This window comes from Cottoperca gobio, chromosome 12 (assembly GCF_900634415.1).
Source record: "Cottoperca gobio chromosome 12, fCotGob3.1, whole genome shotgun sequence".
Classification (NCBI taxonomy): Eukaryota; Metazoa; Chordata; class Actinopteri; order Perciformes; family Bovichtidae; genus Cottoperca; species Cottoperca gobio.
The window spans coordinates 7,649,619-7,667,532 of NC_041366.1; the positions used below are offsets into that span (position 1 = coordinate 7,649,619).

General features: G+C 39.5%; 1 protein-coding gene across 2 annotated transcripts in view; it reads left to right on the forward strand.

The window, feature by feature from the left end:
- il11ra (interleukin 11 receptor subunit alpha) overlaps window positions 1–17,914 on the forward strand; it is a 54,357-nt gene that overhangs the window by 30,060 nt on the left and 6,383 nt on the right. The window contains exons 2-9 of one of the 2 annotated variants that reach the window (XM_029445030.1): window positions 5,634–5,730; window positions 10,375–10,441; window positions 11,349–11,515; window positions 12,243–12,357; window positions 12,741–12,904; window positions 14,017–14,180; window positions 17,031–17,175; window positions 17,539–17,631. In XM_029445030.1, coding sequence (XP_029300890.1) covers window positions 5,634–5,730; window positions 10,375–10,441; window positions 11,349–11,515; window positions 12,243–12,357; window positions 12,741–12,904; window positions 14,017–14,180; window positions 17,031–17,175; window positions 17,539–17,631 — 1,012 coding nt within the window. The remainder of the gene's footprint in view (window positions 1–5,633; window positions 5,731–10,374; window positions 10,442–11,348; window positions 11,516–12,242; window positions 12,358–12,740; window positions 12,905–14,016; window positions 14,181–17,030; window positions 17,176–17,538; window positions 17,632–17,914) is intronic. The other variant, XM_029445031.1, reaches the window with a different exon arrangement.

A 17,914-nucleotide genomic window follows, 5' to 3' on the forward strand; every position in this document is an offset into this window, starting at 1 on the left:
TTAACAAGTACAAATTGAGATCGCTCAGATAAATAGGACTTGAACCAGCTTAGTGCGGTTCCATTTATGCCAACACAATGTTCCAGTCTCTGTAGTAGAATGTCATGATCAACAGTGTCGAAAGCAGCACTGAGGTCTAACAAGACAAGAACAGAGACAAGTCCTTTGTCTGATGCCAATAGAAGGTCATTGGTAACTTTCACCAGTGCCGTCTCTGTGCTATGATGAACTCTAAATTCAGATTGAAAAACCTCAAATAAACTATTATTATGTAAAAATATCACACATCTGTTTTGCGACTGCTTTCTCAAGGATCTTAGCGAGAAAGGGTAGGTTAGATATCGGCCTATAGTTGGCTAAAACCTCTGGATCAAGACTAGGCTTTTTAAGAAGTGGTTTTATTACAGCTACTTTAAAGGATTTTGGTACGTAGCCAGATAATAGAAACAGGTTGATCATATTTAATAACGAGGTGTTAATTAAGGGTAAAACTTCTTTAAACAGTTTGGTTGGAATCGGGTCTTAAAGAAAGGTCGATGGCTTAGACAATGAGATTGTTGAAGTTAGTTGGTTAAGGTTGATTGGAGTAAAACAGTCTAGATATATTTCAGGAGTTACAGATGTTTTTAAAATTCCGGAGGTTGAAGTTAAGTCATTACCAATTGAGGGCAGGAGGAGATAATATAATTTTATCGTTAAAGAAGCTCATGAAGTCGTCACTACTGAGAGATATTGGAATAGAAGGCTCTGTAGAGCTGTGACTCTCTGTCAGCCTGGCTACAGTGCTGAAAAGAAACCTGGGGTTGTTCTTATTTTCTTCTATTGAGGAACAGTAATAAGCTGCTCTGGCATTACGGAGAGCCTTCTTATACGCTTTAAGATGATCTAACCAGACTAAACGAGATTCTTCCAATTTAGTGGAACGCCATTTACTTTCAAGATTTCTCGACTTTTGTTTAATTTGCAGATTTGTAAATTAAGCCATGGAGCTTTCTTTTTCTGTTTTATGATCTTCTTCTTTAGAGGAGCGACAGAGTCGAGTGTTATTCGCAGTGAGGCTGCAGCGCTATCAACAAAATGATTCATTTGGGAGGGACTAAAGTTAGCATTGGATTCCTCCGTTATATTGATATTGAGTCCTGGTATTGAATTAAGTGCTGATGGAATCACTTCCTTAAATTTAGTCACAGCACTTTCAGATAGACATCGAGCGTAGGATATTTTGCCTACTGGCTTGTAGTCCAGTAATTATTATTATAGTATTAAAACTCACTGTCTGAATATACCTGTATATCTGTTTTAGCGAGTTTCAACGGAAAGCGTTGGTAGGCAACAGCTTGGGTCCATGTTACTTCATGTTAGCTGATGTTATATAAAACTGTGAAATGGTCTAAATATTGTTGTGACATCACAACTTTACAGAAGTCCTGACGGGAAAATCTAAATTTTTACAGTCTGCACATCTTGGTTAATCCACATTTTAAAACTTTGTTGATTTCTCTTAATTCCAATCACAAATCTGTCTCTTTAAGGTACACACACATATTATCAAAGGCAATATTGCAGCTAAATAATACTGTGCTAGAGATTGATAGGTTTGCCTGCGTCACATTGTGCTAATTGGCACAAAGACAGAAGAAGTAGTCAGGGTACAGTTATCAGGATGTGCCGATATGTTGAGTAAATGTGATTAAAATTGCAGCTTCTATGGGGAGTTGACATGTGTTGACACTGATCCTGACACCACCCGTGTGTGAGGTTACATAGAAAACAATAGAAGCACCACTGGTGTGTGTTGCCCATCACTCGGAGTGTGATTTGCTTATGTTTTCCTAACTCTCTTATGTTTGATACATGTTTGATCTGAAGCCAAAAGTTATCATCCTATTCAACTTCCACAACTGTCACATAATCACCCTTATTATTGCAACACTTATTATTAACAACACTGTTAATCAGAATCTGAAATGTACCATCAACACTGTTAATCCGGGTCTATAATTCACCAAACATGTTGACACCATTCTTCAGACATTGGCAGCCTTACATGACTTGTATGAGCCAAATGTAACGCCTTGTTCTCCTGATGAAAAGTTATTATACAGGTTATATTTATTTTACGGTTTAAACAAAGGTGCTCTGTTTGGCAGCAGGACGGTACCTCAAGTGTACAGAGAGGCCAAGAACCAGAGGTTACAGGTTTAATTTCACAGCAACAGACAACGTTTTAAAATGCTTTTTTAGCAAATCTCTGAAGACCAGTTTATTTGTGCAGCCCAGCATCACACACGACTGTCAAGGAAGCAATCTGTCGTGTTTGTCAAAATCTGCCATGGAAACGCAGAACTATGTGCCCCAGTATTCAGGAAGTAAGGTGTTAGACTTCATGTATTTTGTGAGTTATCTGTTTAAAGTAAGTACAATTTAGTAAGCATCTTCACTTAAGAAGCGATCTCACTGTTTATTTGCCCATCATATTGTGGTACAACACCTTGTTTCCAACCTTCTCTTTCTAGCTTTCCTTCACTTTTTATGACGTATCATATTTCTGAGGTCCAGTTGCAGTCTCAGCTAATGATACTCACAGCCAACCTTTCTTTGTGAGCTCCCTGTGACCACCGGAGAAGGTATAAAGCCTCAAAGTGCAGTAAAATGCTGCATGACTTGCTGTCAGTCTTTTGGAATAAACTTTGTTTTCTCTGCTGCTCCATATAGCGCTGGTGATGTAGGATGACTCCAAGAAGTCTCCAAAACTGTCTATTAATGAGTTTCCTGTTAGAGCATGTGCATTTTGCCTACAAATCTTACTTCATCTGTAAAATGTCAATGTGAAGCAACATGGGCTAGAACTTAAATATAAAAGCAGATCTTTTCCTTTTTTGGTCTGGACTAAGACTAAGCTCACATTGCCTGCATCTTTGGCAAAACGTCACATTTGGACACACTGCAAAGACTACAGCCAACAGCAAACTAGCACGCACCTTCTGCACCTGCGTGAGAGGAAACAACTCACTAACAGCAGGCGGCGGTAGTCTGTATTCGTCATTAGAAGAAGTAAACCGGAAGACCTATGACTGTAAATATACAAGGCGGAGTTATGATGCACACATTAAAACAAAGCAGCCAAACTCACTTTATTGCAGGCGACCATGTCGTTGTGAAAATATCTGTGTATATGAATGTAAAGATGAAATGAAGATGAAAAATGAAAAGAGCCTCTTACACTTCAGTCGTTTGTTAGTTTTCCTCACGTCTGTTTCTCTTCTCGTGCACTGATTTGGTCAAACTGAACAGTCTCGATAATGTGCTTGGTGTGTCACGGCTTCTATGTGTTTATGTTTTGTTTGTTGTAAGACTCCACACCACAATCACTCAATATATACAAAGAAGATTATGTAAGTTACTGTCACTATGATTCACAACCTCCAAACTCATCACTAACTCCACATTTTGCTCTTTGTGAAGCAGTTTGACATTGAGAAAGAAATCTTGTTTCAGTACTGAAAGTAGCGAGCACTCACTGCTTTGTGCTGACTTCATCAGACTCTTTGTCCACCCACAGAACATGTCTCTCTTCTACTTTCTGTAGAAACGCAGCATAAAGCAGTTCAACAGGTGAAGCAGGCGGATGAACCGTCTCAGAGAAATGAACACACTTTAAAACTTTTCTTTGACATGCGTAATGGCCTTGCTTTCAGCTTAACCATCACACACGTTCGAATGCAGTATTGAAATGATATAACAAAAAACACTTTCTCATCCCTTATTTTCTTATATTTCTAAGGTATCTTTTTTCCATTCTTTTCTGTCTTTCTGATTTTCACTTTCTATGTTTTACTGTCTTTTTAAAACCCTGATCCACCTTCGCTATACTTATACTTTGTCTTTCTATGAGGTGCGGAGTCTCTGAAGATATTTATATACTTATTTAAACATTTTTAAAGTTCTTTGATATTTGTACCATGTGATTGATATGTTGTCGCACTGCACAATAATGTATGTGGTGTGCAGCAAACAACTTCTTAATTTTTCTTTTGTATTGCTTGTGTCTCTATAGATGAGTCACTGTATTATGACATTACATCCTATTTGAACCGGAAATGTATCTCACTAAAGAGCTAACAAGACCATTTTTATGGGCCTTTAATCTCCCTCCTACTGCGGAGGTACTATTAAAAGAGGTGATGTGTTTATCACTAGCAGCTCTATAAAGAAAAAAGGGCACCAGAGAATAAGATAAGAGTGTTTGTTTGTGTGACTTTGGGCTTATCATCTCCCAGACACACACACTACACACTACACACAGTGTCTAGTTGTAAATGTCCCCTGAGGATGCAAATATCAGCAGCATTGCATCACACTCATAACTTTATGGGACTGTTCACGATAGAGAGTGAAAGTGAAGTTCATTTCTTCTATATTTTTATATGCTGTAATGTTCAGGATAGTGCTTCCATTCAGTGTATTGTATGTGTTTTCTGCTACAGGATACACTCTTATTTACATGTCCTGCACTCAGGATAGTTATATTCTTTTGATTGTTTCATGGCGTCTTCCTGTCTGCGCATACCGTGGAACGGTCAAAATGTCATTGTTTCTCTAAACTGCTTATATATATATAGATATAGAAATACATACAGCCAATCAAATAATTTATTTTTAATGCATTTGCATAAAGCAGTTGTTTGACCTGTTCATGCTGTTTTTAAGAATGTACCGTAAACGTAGTAGATCAGCCTCAGCTGTATGTACTAAATCTAAGCATGCTAATGAGCTAAACAAAGTAAACATATACTTATACCATTAGCATGTTAGCGTTGTCACTGTGATGACATTAGTTTACTGATGTGACCGTTTAGCTCAAAGCACCGCTGTGCACGAAACCGCCTCACAGAGCGTATTCAATCGAACTGAAATGAGATTAAGTCTGTTACATGTATGATGACACATGTCCTGCTTCTGACCATAGTATAATTCTAATTCTAAATACACTTGTATCTATTCTACTGGCATCTACTTTTTCCACTGTGTACATCTTGGTTAAATTATAAAGAAAACGTGCTGAGAGTTGATTTACGATACAAAACTAAAACTAGATCTGTTCTCCAGCACAAGTGGAGCTAAAACTTTACATTTCCCAGAATTTCTGGGTAAAGTAAAGCCAGTGGAAAGAAAAAAATAATCATTTCCAACATAGTTTCTATGGGAAATGTGTTCTTAATTTTGACAAAGTCTTGTACTAACAATTCCAGTAGCGAGAGATAAAGGCGACCAGCTGTCTAGACCAGGGGTCTTTGCATTTGTTGGACTTAATGTGACATAGAATTTGCAATAATAAGGGCAAAGCAGACAGCCTGGTGATGAACTGCAACCTGTTGTTACCAAACAATTTGGTATGTAGTTGCTATAGTGAGGAAAATTGACCAAAGAGAAATGTCTTTCTATTCCCAAACCTTTTTTATTTTCATCCCAATTTACTTGTACAAAATGGACTCTAAATGAGGATAATGCTGTTGCTGATGTTGTTAATGCTTACTGCCAAACCTTTTAGGCTTGAAAAATATCTCCTAATCATTATGCCTCCTCCTTTCCTCCCTCTCTCTCTCGCTCTCTCTCTCTCTCTGTCTTTCTAGATGCCAGGCCTTTTGTCCAGTCCTGTGTGTCTGACAGTCATCTGGTTTTTATCTTGGTCGCTGCGTCCCAGTCATGCTCAGATTCAGACTGATGAAGGTACGCATGCACACGATTTTCCCAAGGACGTATTTAAAACAAACGCATAGAAACACACCGTCTGTATCAGGCACGGATTCCTTTGTGAACTATTTTGGGCACTCTTGACTTATCTTGACTCAAAGTACGTGTGGGATCTAAAGCTGCTGTAGAAGAAAGAAGGGGGGGAAGCACATCCTAAATGTAGGGATGCAGTGCAGTTTACCATAAAACACTGACACATTTTTCCAAGCTGCTTTTTTTGTTTGTTAAAACATATCATTGTTAATTTTCGTGGTTCTCTCTCTGTCTAACTTTCGAAGTGCAACTTTGCATTCTGCAAACAAGAATTCTATTGTAAGTATTTTTTTGTTGCCTCACACAGTGAGGGATCTGTTTGGCATTAAGACATTGGCTCTTATTTCTTTTCTTCTTTAAAAGATTGTGTTCCCACTTTGTATCTGTCTACTTTGACTCTCACTATTACTGCATCTATTTCTAAGATTGGCCAAATGAATCATTCCAACAATAAGAAAACTCACCCTTGGCCCCTCAGGTGAAAGTGTCAACATTTTCCCTTCCCATTAATTTTACCCTACGGCAGTTCCAGAGTCCTTTTTCTTTATTGTTTGGAAAGTACTGAGTTTCCTCCAGCTTGCAATTTCTGTGTCCACCCTGCCATCTGATTTCAATGTCAGAAGAAACTTGCAGCCTTCCTGTGTGAATAAGTGTGTGTGGTTTTGTGCGTGTGTGTGTGTGTGTGTGTGTGTGTGTGTGTGTGTGTGTGTGTGTGTGTGTGTGTGTGTGTGTGTGTGTGTGTGTGTGTGTGTGTGTGTGTGTGTGTGTGTGTGTGTGTGTGTGAGTGAGATAGAGAGTGTGAGTGTATGCATGTGTCTGGGCCCTCTTGCCAGAGGCAGAATCAGATATGAGTGGAACGCTGCGGGTTTGGGGAATAATGTACTTCTCTGCCAATAAAACATGAATACACACATTCAGACCAGCCAACTCTTTGCACTGCACCAAGGCCCCAGGTAACACACACTCACAGAAACAGAGGTTTGTGTGTGTGTGTTATTTTTGGTGGTTAAAGGGAAAAAGAAAATCTGGTTAAAATTGTCGAGAGAGGCATCGATTAAAAAGATTGAGATAGAGTTAAAGATTGACACAGGGAGAAATAATAAGAAAAGAGACAGAGGAAGATTTAAATAGTATGATTAATAATAAATAATCAAATTTAAGGAGTAATTCCTTTTTTACGAACTTTGAGCCTGTTTGTGTGGACACAAGTTAGGTCTCAATGAATTATTGTTTTTATATTGAAGTTTGAAAGAGTCACAATTTTAACTTCTGTTTAACTGTGAATTATATAATTAACAGTGTCTTGTAAACAAACTATAGAAAATGAAAGTTTTGCTAGCAAATGTTGATTCCCCCTGAGGGTAATGACATCTGTTGCTTGTAACATTTACATCATTTTGTGAGTTGGTGAAAAGACCATGCAGTGGAAACGCAGCTTTAAAGAGCAGTCAACAGTTTACATGTAGTCAGATTGATATCTAAACGTTGTCAGATGTGACTCACCAGCAGTTTCTTATTATTGCCATAACTGGCCAACTACTCAGTTGTTATCAGCAGTTATAATGTCACTTTTGAATGCCATGATTATATTTCAATATTACTTATGTTAGACTTTACACTAGAAGTTTACACTAGAGGTTTTCTCCTATTGACCATTTAAAATGGTGATACGGTATACTTGGCACAATCATATCTTGTTAAATACTATTCAAACCACAAATACACGCCTGTCGTGTAATTTGTAGAACAAAATCGTAAAATAAATTCCAATCACAATATTGATCAGAAGAATCTCAATTTGATTTATAACTGAAATCGTTCAACCCTTCTATAACTATTAGTTTCACCTTCAAATAAGTAGTTTGACTAAAGCTGGAGTGTGTGTGAGTCTGTCTTCTCTTATTCTCTCTCCTGTTGCACTATTTCCATGATTTCAAAGCCATTAACTTTCTGGTTAAAATGTCATCATGATTGATAACAACAGTGGGCAGAAATCTGAAAATACTAAATAAAAAGAATTTGCTTTTACATAGAAAACAATCATGAAGAACAAGGTGTTTGTAGATGTGATATCTACAGGTATCTTGTGTATTTCTAATGTCACACAGCGTTGTTAATAGTGGCCCTTATATAACCGCAGTCTTTGTAGCTCAGATTTATTAACCATGCCTTGTGTTGCATACATTGTTTACACACTGCAGCAGAATGAACAGGCTTTTATTTGCTTATTTAAATTAAAAAAAAGAAACTCTCAGTAGGTTTCATTGTCCTCCTTTCTGCGGGTCTCCTCCACTTAAACACATAAATGTAGCCACAAAATCACTGTGGAGCAGTTTGCTGCTCTTTTCTCCAGCTGTTTCATTTTGCTCAGCCACTAAAACAACAGCAGAAAGGCCAGAAAAGCAAGCTGTAGGTGTGAGTGAAAAGTATTGAAAAGGCCCTCAGTAAAGCCTCCAACCTGAGTATGTGTAAAATTGAATTTAAGATTAACTTAGTTGGTCCCTGAAGGGCACATGAGGTTATTGCAGCAGGGAAAGCTAACATACATATACCAATATAGCAAATTAAATGACAACATCCCCGAAAGGCTTCCCCCTCCTTCACCAAGCCATGCAGATGTAAAAGACTTTTTCAACATCCAACTAAATGTTTTAGGTTGTTATTCTTTGGGATTTAATGCCAGTCGAACTTGTGACATATAAAGAGAGGTTTGTATCAAAGAATTAATAAGAAAAACAAAATCTGCAACAAATTGTTTGTTACTACGAGAGGAGAGGCCTGCAGGGAGCGTGCATGCCTGAGTGATTGAGGTTAAGAATTAATGAAGGTGTGTGCGTGGCAGATTGGCAGTCAAAGTGATGTTTTTCCACTTCAGATCTACTGCAAATGCCAGCTTTCATATTATGAAGCCAAGCTAAACATGCGCACACACACACACACACACACACACACACACACACACACACACACACACACACACACACACACACTGCAGATAGAGGATCAACCTGGCAAATTACTACAGTCACCGCAAATATTTGCTCAGGTATACACTGCACTTAGTATTGCTGCAAATCTTCACTCTCTTCCAATTTGCATGTTGGCGAGCAAGTGTTTAGCAGCTTCTATATCATCTTTTATGTCATTTATACTTATGGTCGTTCTATCCTATAAAGCGCTCCCCACAACAAACTGACCATACTTGACCTGTAAACCTTTTAAACATTTGTTGGATACTTATGGACTGATTTGGGTTATGAAATGCTAACAATCTACTTGGCAGTTATGATAAATTGTTAGTTCACCATGCATATAGCTTTGGTTGTATGTGCACAGGTTCAGAGATATCATGTCTGAAACATGTGCATGTGTATGCTTATGGTGTGTAATCAGGACAGTGTTCCTGTTGAGCTGTTCAAATGTTCTATTGTAATGATAAGAACACAACGAACAAAATTCCATTCACCCCTCTTGTGGGGGTTGGATCGATGGATATCTCAAAACCGCAGCAGATAAAACTGAAGCTATTTGCATGGCAGAAATAAATCAAAAAAAGAAACGTGTATGCTGTGTCCAAAAATAGCCACCTCTTTCTAGATCCACATGACAAAGCTGTTAATTTCTAAAATTGTAAGCAAATATTGATACAATATTGTATCGCAAAATTATGTTTTGTGATACTGTATCGATTCTCAAAACAAACTTAGCGATTAATTAATAATTTATACGCAAAGAGTAATTAAGTCAATACTTTATTTAATGTGTTCTTTATTAATATTACCTACAATTAGATTTCAAAGAGTTGCAATATATATCACCTTGCTTACAGTATCACAATACATCGCAATATATTGAATCTTAACTCTTGTATCATGATATGTATCGTAACAATACACAGCCTTATCAATTTCAAAGGTTGCTCCATATGTGGGTGAGAAATGTGTCCCGCTTATGCCTGAATATTGATATTTTGGAACACTGAGGACTGTGTCCGTGTATCTTGTTCAGTCCTCCAAAATCCATAGCACACTAGTCCCTTGTTCAGTTTGGGTCTTTGTGAAGTGAAGGCTGTGAGCACAGGATGATGTTGAATCTTCTGTAGTCACTGAATCCATCTTATGAACCAGCAAATGAAGACAATGAGTAGAAAGCAGCTCAAATGTGTCCCAATCGACAGATTCTGGTGTAGTTTCTCAGTGGGATCAGCACTGGTAACTTTTAGAGCCTGTATCTGTATTTTTGATATTTTCTTAAAATGCTTAAATGTTATCTGTCTATTATTGAAGAGATCCTAAAGTGGATTTGCTGATACACAGTAATATTATTTTAATTGTGATAAAGTAGTAAAATAAAATACTGGAGCAGCTTTATACTGTGTGCCAAAGTCTTCTCGGCCTGCAGAATCCCAAACCTTGTATGGTTATGTTATTGTGCTACTGTGACTTTACTGTAAATGGTGGCTCTTAGTGTAAATCACATTGATACAGTCAATGCGGACACATGGTATGTCAGATTGTGCAATGTGATACTTGCTGTATACCAGACAACAGTGTGCTTTAATATTTTATGTGATGTCTTTGTTTACAGCGTCAGGCGTGCAGTATGCGCACTTGGAGTCAAATGTGACAATGGCATGCGGGAAGTCACAAATAAGGTGAGGAAAGAAAACTATTTCCTGTGCTCATTAAAGTTCAGTTTCTTTGTCTTTTAACGACAAAGTGATATTTCCAGCACACTCATATGGGAGTTTTTTATTATCAAAAAGAAATCAGTATTGCCACGCCTTTCATGATAACTCATTTGTTGGACGATAGCGGCTACATTAATTACATCCAAGAGTCGTAAAGGAATAAATAAATCATAAAAAGTTGCAGTAATATCCATCGGTATACCAATAGAAGCAGACAATGGACTATAATGCATTCATCAGCTATCTTGCTGTATTCATATAATCAATTATGCATATTTATTTTTTAGCTTTGATTTAAAGGTAAATGACAAAATAACAAAAAACCTTCCAGTTAACTGGTGGTCTGACATATTGTGACAGAAAGGGTTAAACAGTGCCTGTATCGCTAAAGCTGAAAGGCTAAATTATCTGATTTGAGAGAGAGCCAATGGATGCAATCTTTTCAAAAGAAAAGAAAAGTCAGTAAACTACAAACCCAAATAAGATGTTATACGTAAACTTGAAGTGTATTTTCAGCAAATCCCGACAGCTAATGGATCCTAACAGGTATTGCCTGTGTAGCCAAAGCCTGATATACCGTATTCCTTTGTGCTGTAGACCTGTGTTGTTGTCCTGAACGTCCTAGATGGACTAATGCACTGCTAGTTGCAGTTGTAGTCTCATCATTGTATTTGTTACGTAGAATAATACCAGCTGTATCGCTTAAATGAAAGCTGTGATATGCAGACGGAGGTATTTCATACGATAATGTCCCTAAAGAGTTTAGTTCTTGTTTGAGTCTTGGCTTGAGCTGAAGGTTTACAGGTTAGTGAGTGAAGTCCTCACAAGCGCAGTAACTAAATCTAAATAACTGTAACGTGTTCCCGCCCAGGACACCGGTAGTGTGGCACCTCAACAGCAGCTCAGTGTTGCCATGGCACAAAGTGACATCAGATGGAACCTTAGTCCTGCTGTACGTCGACCACTCGGCGCAGGGCAACTACAGCTGCCATGACGACCGCGGGCTCCTCCTCCACTCTGTCAAACTCAGACTGGGCCGTAAGTGTTGTTGTGTTGTGACTTGTCCAGGCTCACAGCTCCTCATTTAGAAGTTGTTACACTTTTAATAGCTCTGCCATACTTTTAGTTTCTCACCATGGGACTGCAGCTTTATAAAAACAGAAACTCTTTACACCAGGAATGTTTCTAGGTCCCTCAGGCTTTAGACAGCATCCCAGTCCCTCACAGCTCACTTCAGTCTTTGGCTAATTCAGTATAAAAGCATGAAAATAAGTTTCCGTTTCTCCTGCTCACGCATTCTCATCTCCCTCTTGAGTTTGCCTCAACATATTTTCCTCTAGGTTTCTCTCTCATCTTTCTATTTCTGTTTCTCTCTCTCTCGTTTTTTAATGAATGAGTTTATTTTCGCCGGCCCTCCTATTAATACAAGACATCCTATTACAACAATGATGATCAGAACAGTGCTACTGGTCCTCAGAGGAAACGGCTCTTATCGGCCGTCACATAGACAATGCCTTCCACTTCCTGTAACTGTCTCAAACAGGAAGCGTTTTCCTAAGTGGGCTTCCTTTTTAGGGACAGGGAGTTTTCCATGGTACTGTCAAAGCCTCTCCTGAAATATTTAGGTTCATGATGGGAACACCAGAGCACAGAGCTGTTCATTTAAGACCCGAGGACAAGACAGAAACATTTAAAATATTACATCTGAAAAAACAAACTCCCTCTCTGTCCTGAAATTAAACTCTGTTTGACTCCTGTTTCCCAGACCCCCCTGGGCTGCTGAGCATTTCCTGTCAAGTGCCCAATCATACGCATGTTCGCTGCTCCTGGGTGGAATCAGTAAAGACCTTCCTGCCAGCCAAGTACAGTGCCTCCTTCAGGTAAGAGTGAGTTACTGCAAGTCAAACAGCAACGCCCCAAGGTCATTTGCAGAATGGGCTATGAAGAAACTAAATATAGTGCATGTGCCACAGAGTTACATTTTGAATGAAGTGCGTATGGTGTGAGTCGTGGCACTCAGTGGAAACGTTTAACCACAACACATTACAGCAGTGTTTCTCAAGCTATCTTTTTTTTTTTTATGTGTCAACTGAAGAAACTCGAGCATTCAGCTTCAGCTGTGGTGACTTCTTAGTTATCATTTTTTTCCAGTTTAAAGGAATACTCAACCAAAAAATGACCATTTATATATCAATTGCTAACCCTGTGTTACCTTTTACCCAACAGAATGCAACACACTCACAATTTCTGTTTTGTTTTCTAGGGGGAATGGTAAAGAGTGGAGGCCATGTGTTGTGGATGTCATCCGCAAGCACTGTGATGTAGATCATCCTTTCTTCTGGACAACCATCCATACCCTGAGAGTCACAGAGACCAACGCTCTTGGATCTGAAACAACATCCGTCCGGATAAGGTTAAACGAGCTATGTAAGATCACATAAAACACACACATAGAAAGGGGGTGCTTGAAATTCTTAATTCAACAACACATTTATATGACGATTGTATGTCTATGAAGCACTTAATGGAATTTATTTTCCTTCATGCTTCAACAGGGTTCATGTCTTTATAGAAGATAAAAGAGTCTATAATGTGAATCCCTCGATTTCAAATGCACATCTGCAATTCTCTTTAGTGGTCCCGGTAATACTGGCCTCTACAGTTTACTGAAGTAGAATATCACATGGTTGAGTTGTGTTTTGAGATTGAAAACATAAACTGATATACTAAATATCTTGTAAAACTATTTGATTCTACTGGCAGAATATTATTCATACAAAGCGTAGATCTCCTGTTTTTAAAGCATGTTCTCAGATATATTACAATGAACTAATACCATGTCAAACAGATGCCTTTTTGAACTTTTGTTTAAAGTGGGGGAAAAAAGTGGATTTAGAAAAAGCAGAACTACTTTATTTCCTTACATTTCACGGGTGTAAACAGACGGACACTGGCAGTGCAGTCGCAGTACAAAACGCTATTCAGGCACACGAGTAGAGTAACGTCCATCACGAGCGGGCCATATAAAACATTTATTAAACGCACACACCCTCAGACATGCACACAAAACTGACACTGCACATACTGCTATTGTGACCATACCCTTTTGGCCGTCTTATAATGACCTCAGTTATCTTGTTTTTCCGCTTCTCTGCGTGCATGACATTCTTGTCGCTCTTAAAGCCATTCACAGAGTCCCCAAGTCTTTTTAAAGAGGCTGCTGAACATATTGCCCCCTGCTTTTCACAACCTCTGCACACTTTTTATCAAAGTGGTGTGCATATGCTTTAAAACGTAAATAAAGAAATAAGAGAGTTTATGGATAGCTCTAGTATAAGCAAGGTGATATATTCATAGATAAAAGTGTTTTTCTGGTTAGATTAACTTGATATTCCTCAAAGCTACAAAGATGGATCATTCAGCAGATACCTTTCAGTGCTTTGGTTTGTTACATTCTGCCCTCTTGTGTATGTAAGTTTTTGCTTGATGTCTTTTAAATAACCACAGAGGCCACACTTTCTTTCTGTCTTTCTTTGCAGTGAAACCAGACCCTCCAGAGTCCCTGTTGGTGGAGACGCTAGAAGGCTATCCAAAGAGGCTGGTGGTCTCATGGAACATTCCCTCTTCCTGGCCGCTGCATGATGCGTTCCCTCTGATGTTTCAGATCAGATACAGGCCACAGGGCTCCATATACTGGTCAGAGGTTAGTAAGCAATCATTTCAGTGTTGATCTGGATTTAACTCGTGCAGCCCGTCAAACTGATACACTGCATACAGGTTGTATTGAAGAAAATACAACTAGAGTTTCCCACATTATACCAGCAATTAAAACATAACTCATACACATTTATTTACTTTCTGTGATTAGTCAAAAACAACCTTGTGAAACCCAAGGCAATCACAGATCATACTGATAAAAACAGGAAAGAACATATTGAAATATGGGGTTAAGGTAAAACATCATGTGGCAAAAATTTAATTTAATTAAATTAAAGGCCCTGTCACACATATCCGTATGGCAGAAATGTATGCTGGTGTATATGAAAATTTGTCAAAGTCCAAATACGTCCATCTTTTCATCGGATTGGATCGGAAAAGTGACCATATACAGATACGCATGTCTAACCTATTGATAGAGTATCACTTACTTATACAAAATGTATCAGACGAATAGCCAAATGCATAACGTATACAAAAATATAGCGTATACAAAATATCGGAAATATGCTGGTTTACGTTGATATAAGGTAAGGTATAAGTAGTATTCGTTAAGAGCAGGCGAGTGGTGATAACGAGTGGATAACCTATTCCTACCCTATGTTAAGATTATCCCTGACGACGGAGTAACTTATTAAACGTGTTTCTACAGTACAGCTAGCGTTCAGTATTCTAGCCGTTCTCCAGCATCAGCATGACATGAACCAAATGGCACTTTTCCAGCTCTGTTGGCCAGACGCTCTGATACGTTTTAAATAGGTAAGTGATACGCTATCAATATGTTTCACATACGTATAATAATTTGTTATGTTTTCGTTATGTATACGTCAGCTACAACACCGCTGTGGAAAAGTTAGACGTATTTGCACTCTGACAAATTTTGAGCTACTTTTCATATACTCCGGCATATATTTCTGCCATACGGAACTGTGTGACAGGGCCGTATGTCTGGCGTGTTCGGCAAATCGTCTGCGTCATTCAAACGATCACAACCTACCCTTAATTTATATCAACCTATTGCCGATATTTCGTATGCGCCAGCATACATTTCTGTCATACGGATATGTGTGACAGGGCCTTTATATTGAAGGAGACATATCATGTCTCCATCAGAAAGCAGGACTTTCAAGTAGTAGTTCAGTTTAAAATGTGGTTTCAATTCAATTCTAGATCAATAGATTAAATATGTCCGGTTGATTTTCTTTCTTTTTGTGCCAAAAGACAAAAAGGCAGATAGTAGATTAACTTCCATCCATCCATCGTTTACCGCTTATCCGGGGTCGGGTCGCCCACTCAGGTTCAATGCCCCCAACCTCCACAGGGATGTCTGAAAAGCTCTGCCAGAGGTGAAGATCTCCAGGACAGGGGCTTTCTCCAGGAGAGGGGCTTGCTCCAGACGTTCCCAGTTCCCCCACCCCTTGATCCAACTCACCACCAGATGGTAATCAGTTAACAGCTCCACCCCTCTCTTCACCCGAGTGTCCAAGACATGCGGCCTCAGATCAGATGATACGATCACAAAATCGATCATTGACCTTTGGCCTAGGGTGCTCTGGTACCACGTACCAGATGTTCAAACATGGTGTTTGTTATGGCCATTCCATGACTAGCACAGAAGTCCAACAACAAACAAACATTCAGGTTTAGATCAGGGAGGCCGTTCCTCCCAATCACGCCTCTCCAGCAAGACTACGGAGTCCCCTACTGGAGCTCCCTGCAGGGCTCCATTCAGGGTCTCCAAGAAGGCCGAATAGTCCGAACTTCTGTTTGGGGCACAGGCACAAACAACAGAGTTTTACCCCCCATAACCCTAAGGCGTAGGGAGGCGACCCTCTCGTCTACTGGGGTGAACTCCAACGTAGCGGCGCTCAGCCGGGGACTTGTGAGTATCCCCACACCCGCCCGACGCCTCACACCTTCGGCAACTCCGGAGAAGAATAGAGTCCAACCCCTATCCAGGAGTACGGTTTCAGAGCCAAGACTGTGCGTAGAGGTAAGCCCCAGCAGATCCAACTGGTAGCGCTCCACCTCCCGCACTAGTTCCGGCTCCTTCCCCCACAGAGAGGTGACGTTCCACGTCCCCAGAGTCAGCTTCTGCTGCCCGGGTCTGGTCCGTCTAGGTCCCTGACCATCACTGTCACCCGTGTGACAGCGCACCCGACCCCAACGGTTTTTCCCATGAGTGGTGGGCCCACAGGACGGATGGATTGGAGGCACCACGTAGCTTCTTCGGGCTGTGCCCGACCGGGCTCCGTGGCAAACCCGGCCACCAGGCGCTCGCTTTCGGGCACTCCCTCTGGGCCGGGCTCCAGACGGGGGCCCCGGGCTTCCTCTGGGCAGAGTCTCTCCTTTCCTTTCCCTCTTTTTCATGAAGTCGTTTTGAACCAATCTTAGTCCGGCCCCTCGCCTGAGACCAATTTGCCTTGGGAGACCCTACCAGGAGCACTAGGCTCCAGACAACACAGCTCTCAGGTTCATAGGGATGCACAAACCTCTCCACCACGGTAAGGTGATGGTTCCCGGAGAGGTTACAATTAACGTGTAACAAGATATTTGTAATCATCATATTCAAACCAAAATACTCTTTGTATACATATGTTTTATTATGAAGGGGTCCCTTTTACAACAAAGGAATTAAAAAAATAATTACAAGGTGAAAAAACAAAACAATAATACTTAATTTTTGTATTCAAATGTGGCATGTATCAGTTGAGTGAGAGGTCATCTAATGTCTTCTTTCAACATGTTTTTAGGGACTTCTTGCTTGTCTTGTCACTCAGAACCCACAATAACTCCCAAAACAATTTGCCGTCCTGTCTCTTTCTCCATCAATCAGGTTTACTCCGAGCACAGTCCAGTCGTGATATTTGACGCCCTGGCCGGTCACCTCCACCAATTTCAGATTCGAGTCCGTGACGAGGTGAATTCTGAGAGCCAATGGAGTGACTGGACGCCCGTGTTTCTCATCAGGCCTTGGGAAGGTCAGAAAGAAAATTCTCAAAATGTTAATTTCTAAGTCGTTTTTAGAGCACATTTAAAAGCAACACACGTGGACAAAAGTGTTTGTACAGAAAGATGACATATTACAATCACAACTACTAACATAATAATGTAGCTCAATACATTTGTTAACAACAATTGGATTAATGGTAAATTAACCGTTTTGCTAATTTATTAAAAAACTGATTTATTTATCATGGCTCATGCATGTACTGTGTCTAGTGCTATTGCCTTAGATTAGCAGTAGTTTTTGAACAACAGATTTTGTATTATGTGCATATTCATTGTTAGTCACTAGAATAAATCGTGTGTGTGTGTGTGCGCATATTATGTTTGTACTACAGTCTCATCTACCCCAGAATCTACAGAGGACAGATTTGCTGACTATTTTTTTCCCTTCAACACAAAACCTGAAACCTCCACTGCAAAGTCACACAGTAAGTCATCTCAAATCATAATTGCAATGTAATATCTGTATTCAGGAGAAATACCAATACTGTATGTTGTTCAGGGCTGCACAATATATTGGTGTTTCTTTTTGTCGTCATCGCAATGTCAACTTGTGCGATAAACAAAATAAACTCGCCCATTAAAACTTGTAACAGTATATTAAAAACCAAAAACATCCGTTATCTAATTTTGATGTGAAATTATTAACAGAGTCGAGTTGGTTAAAGGTATGAATGGTTTTGAAACAAGACTGAAAAGTTTATTTTTGTG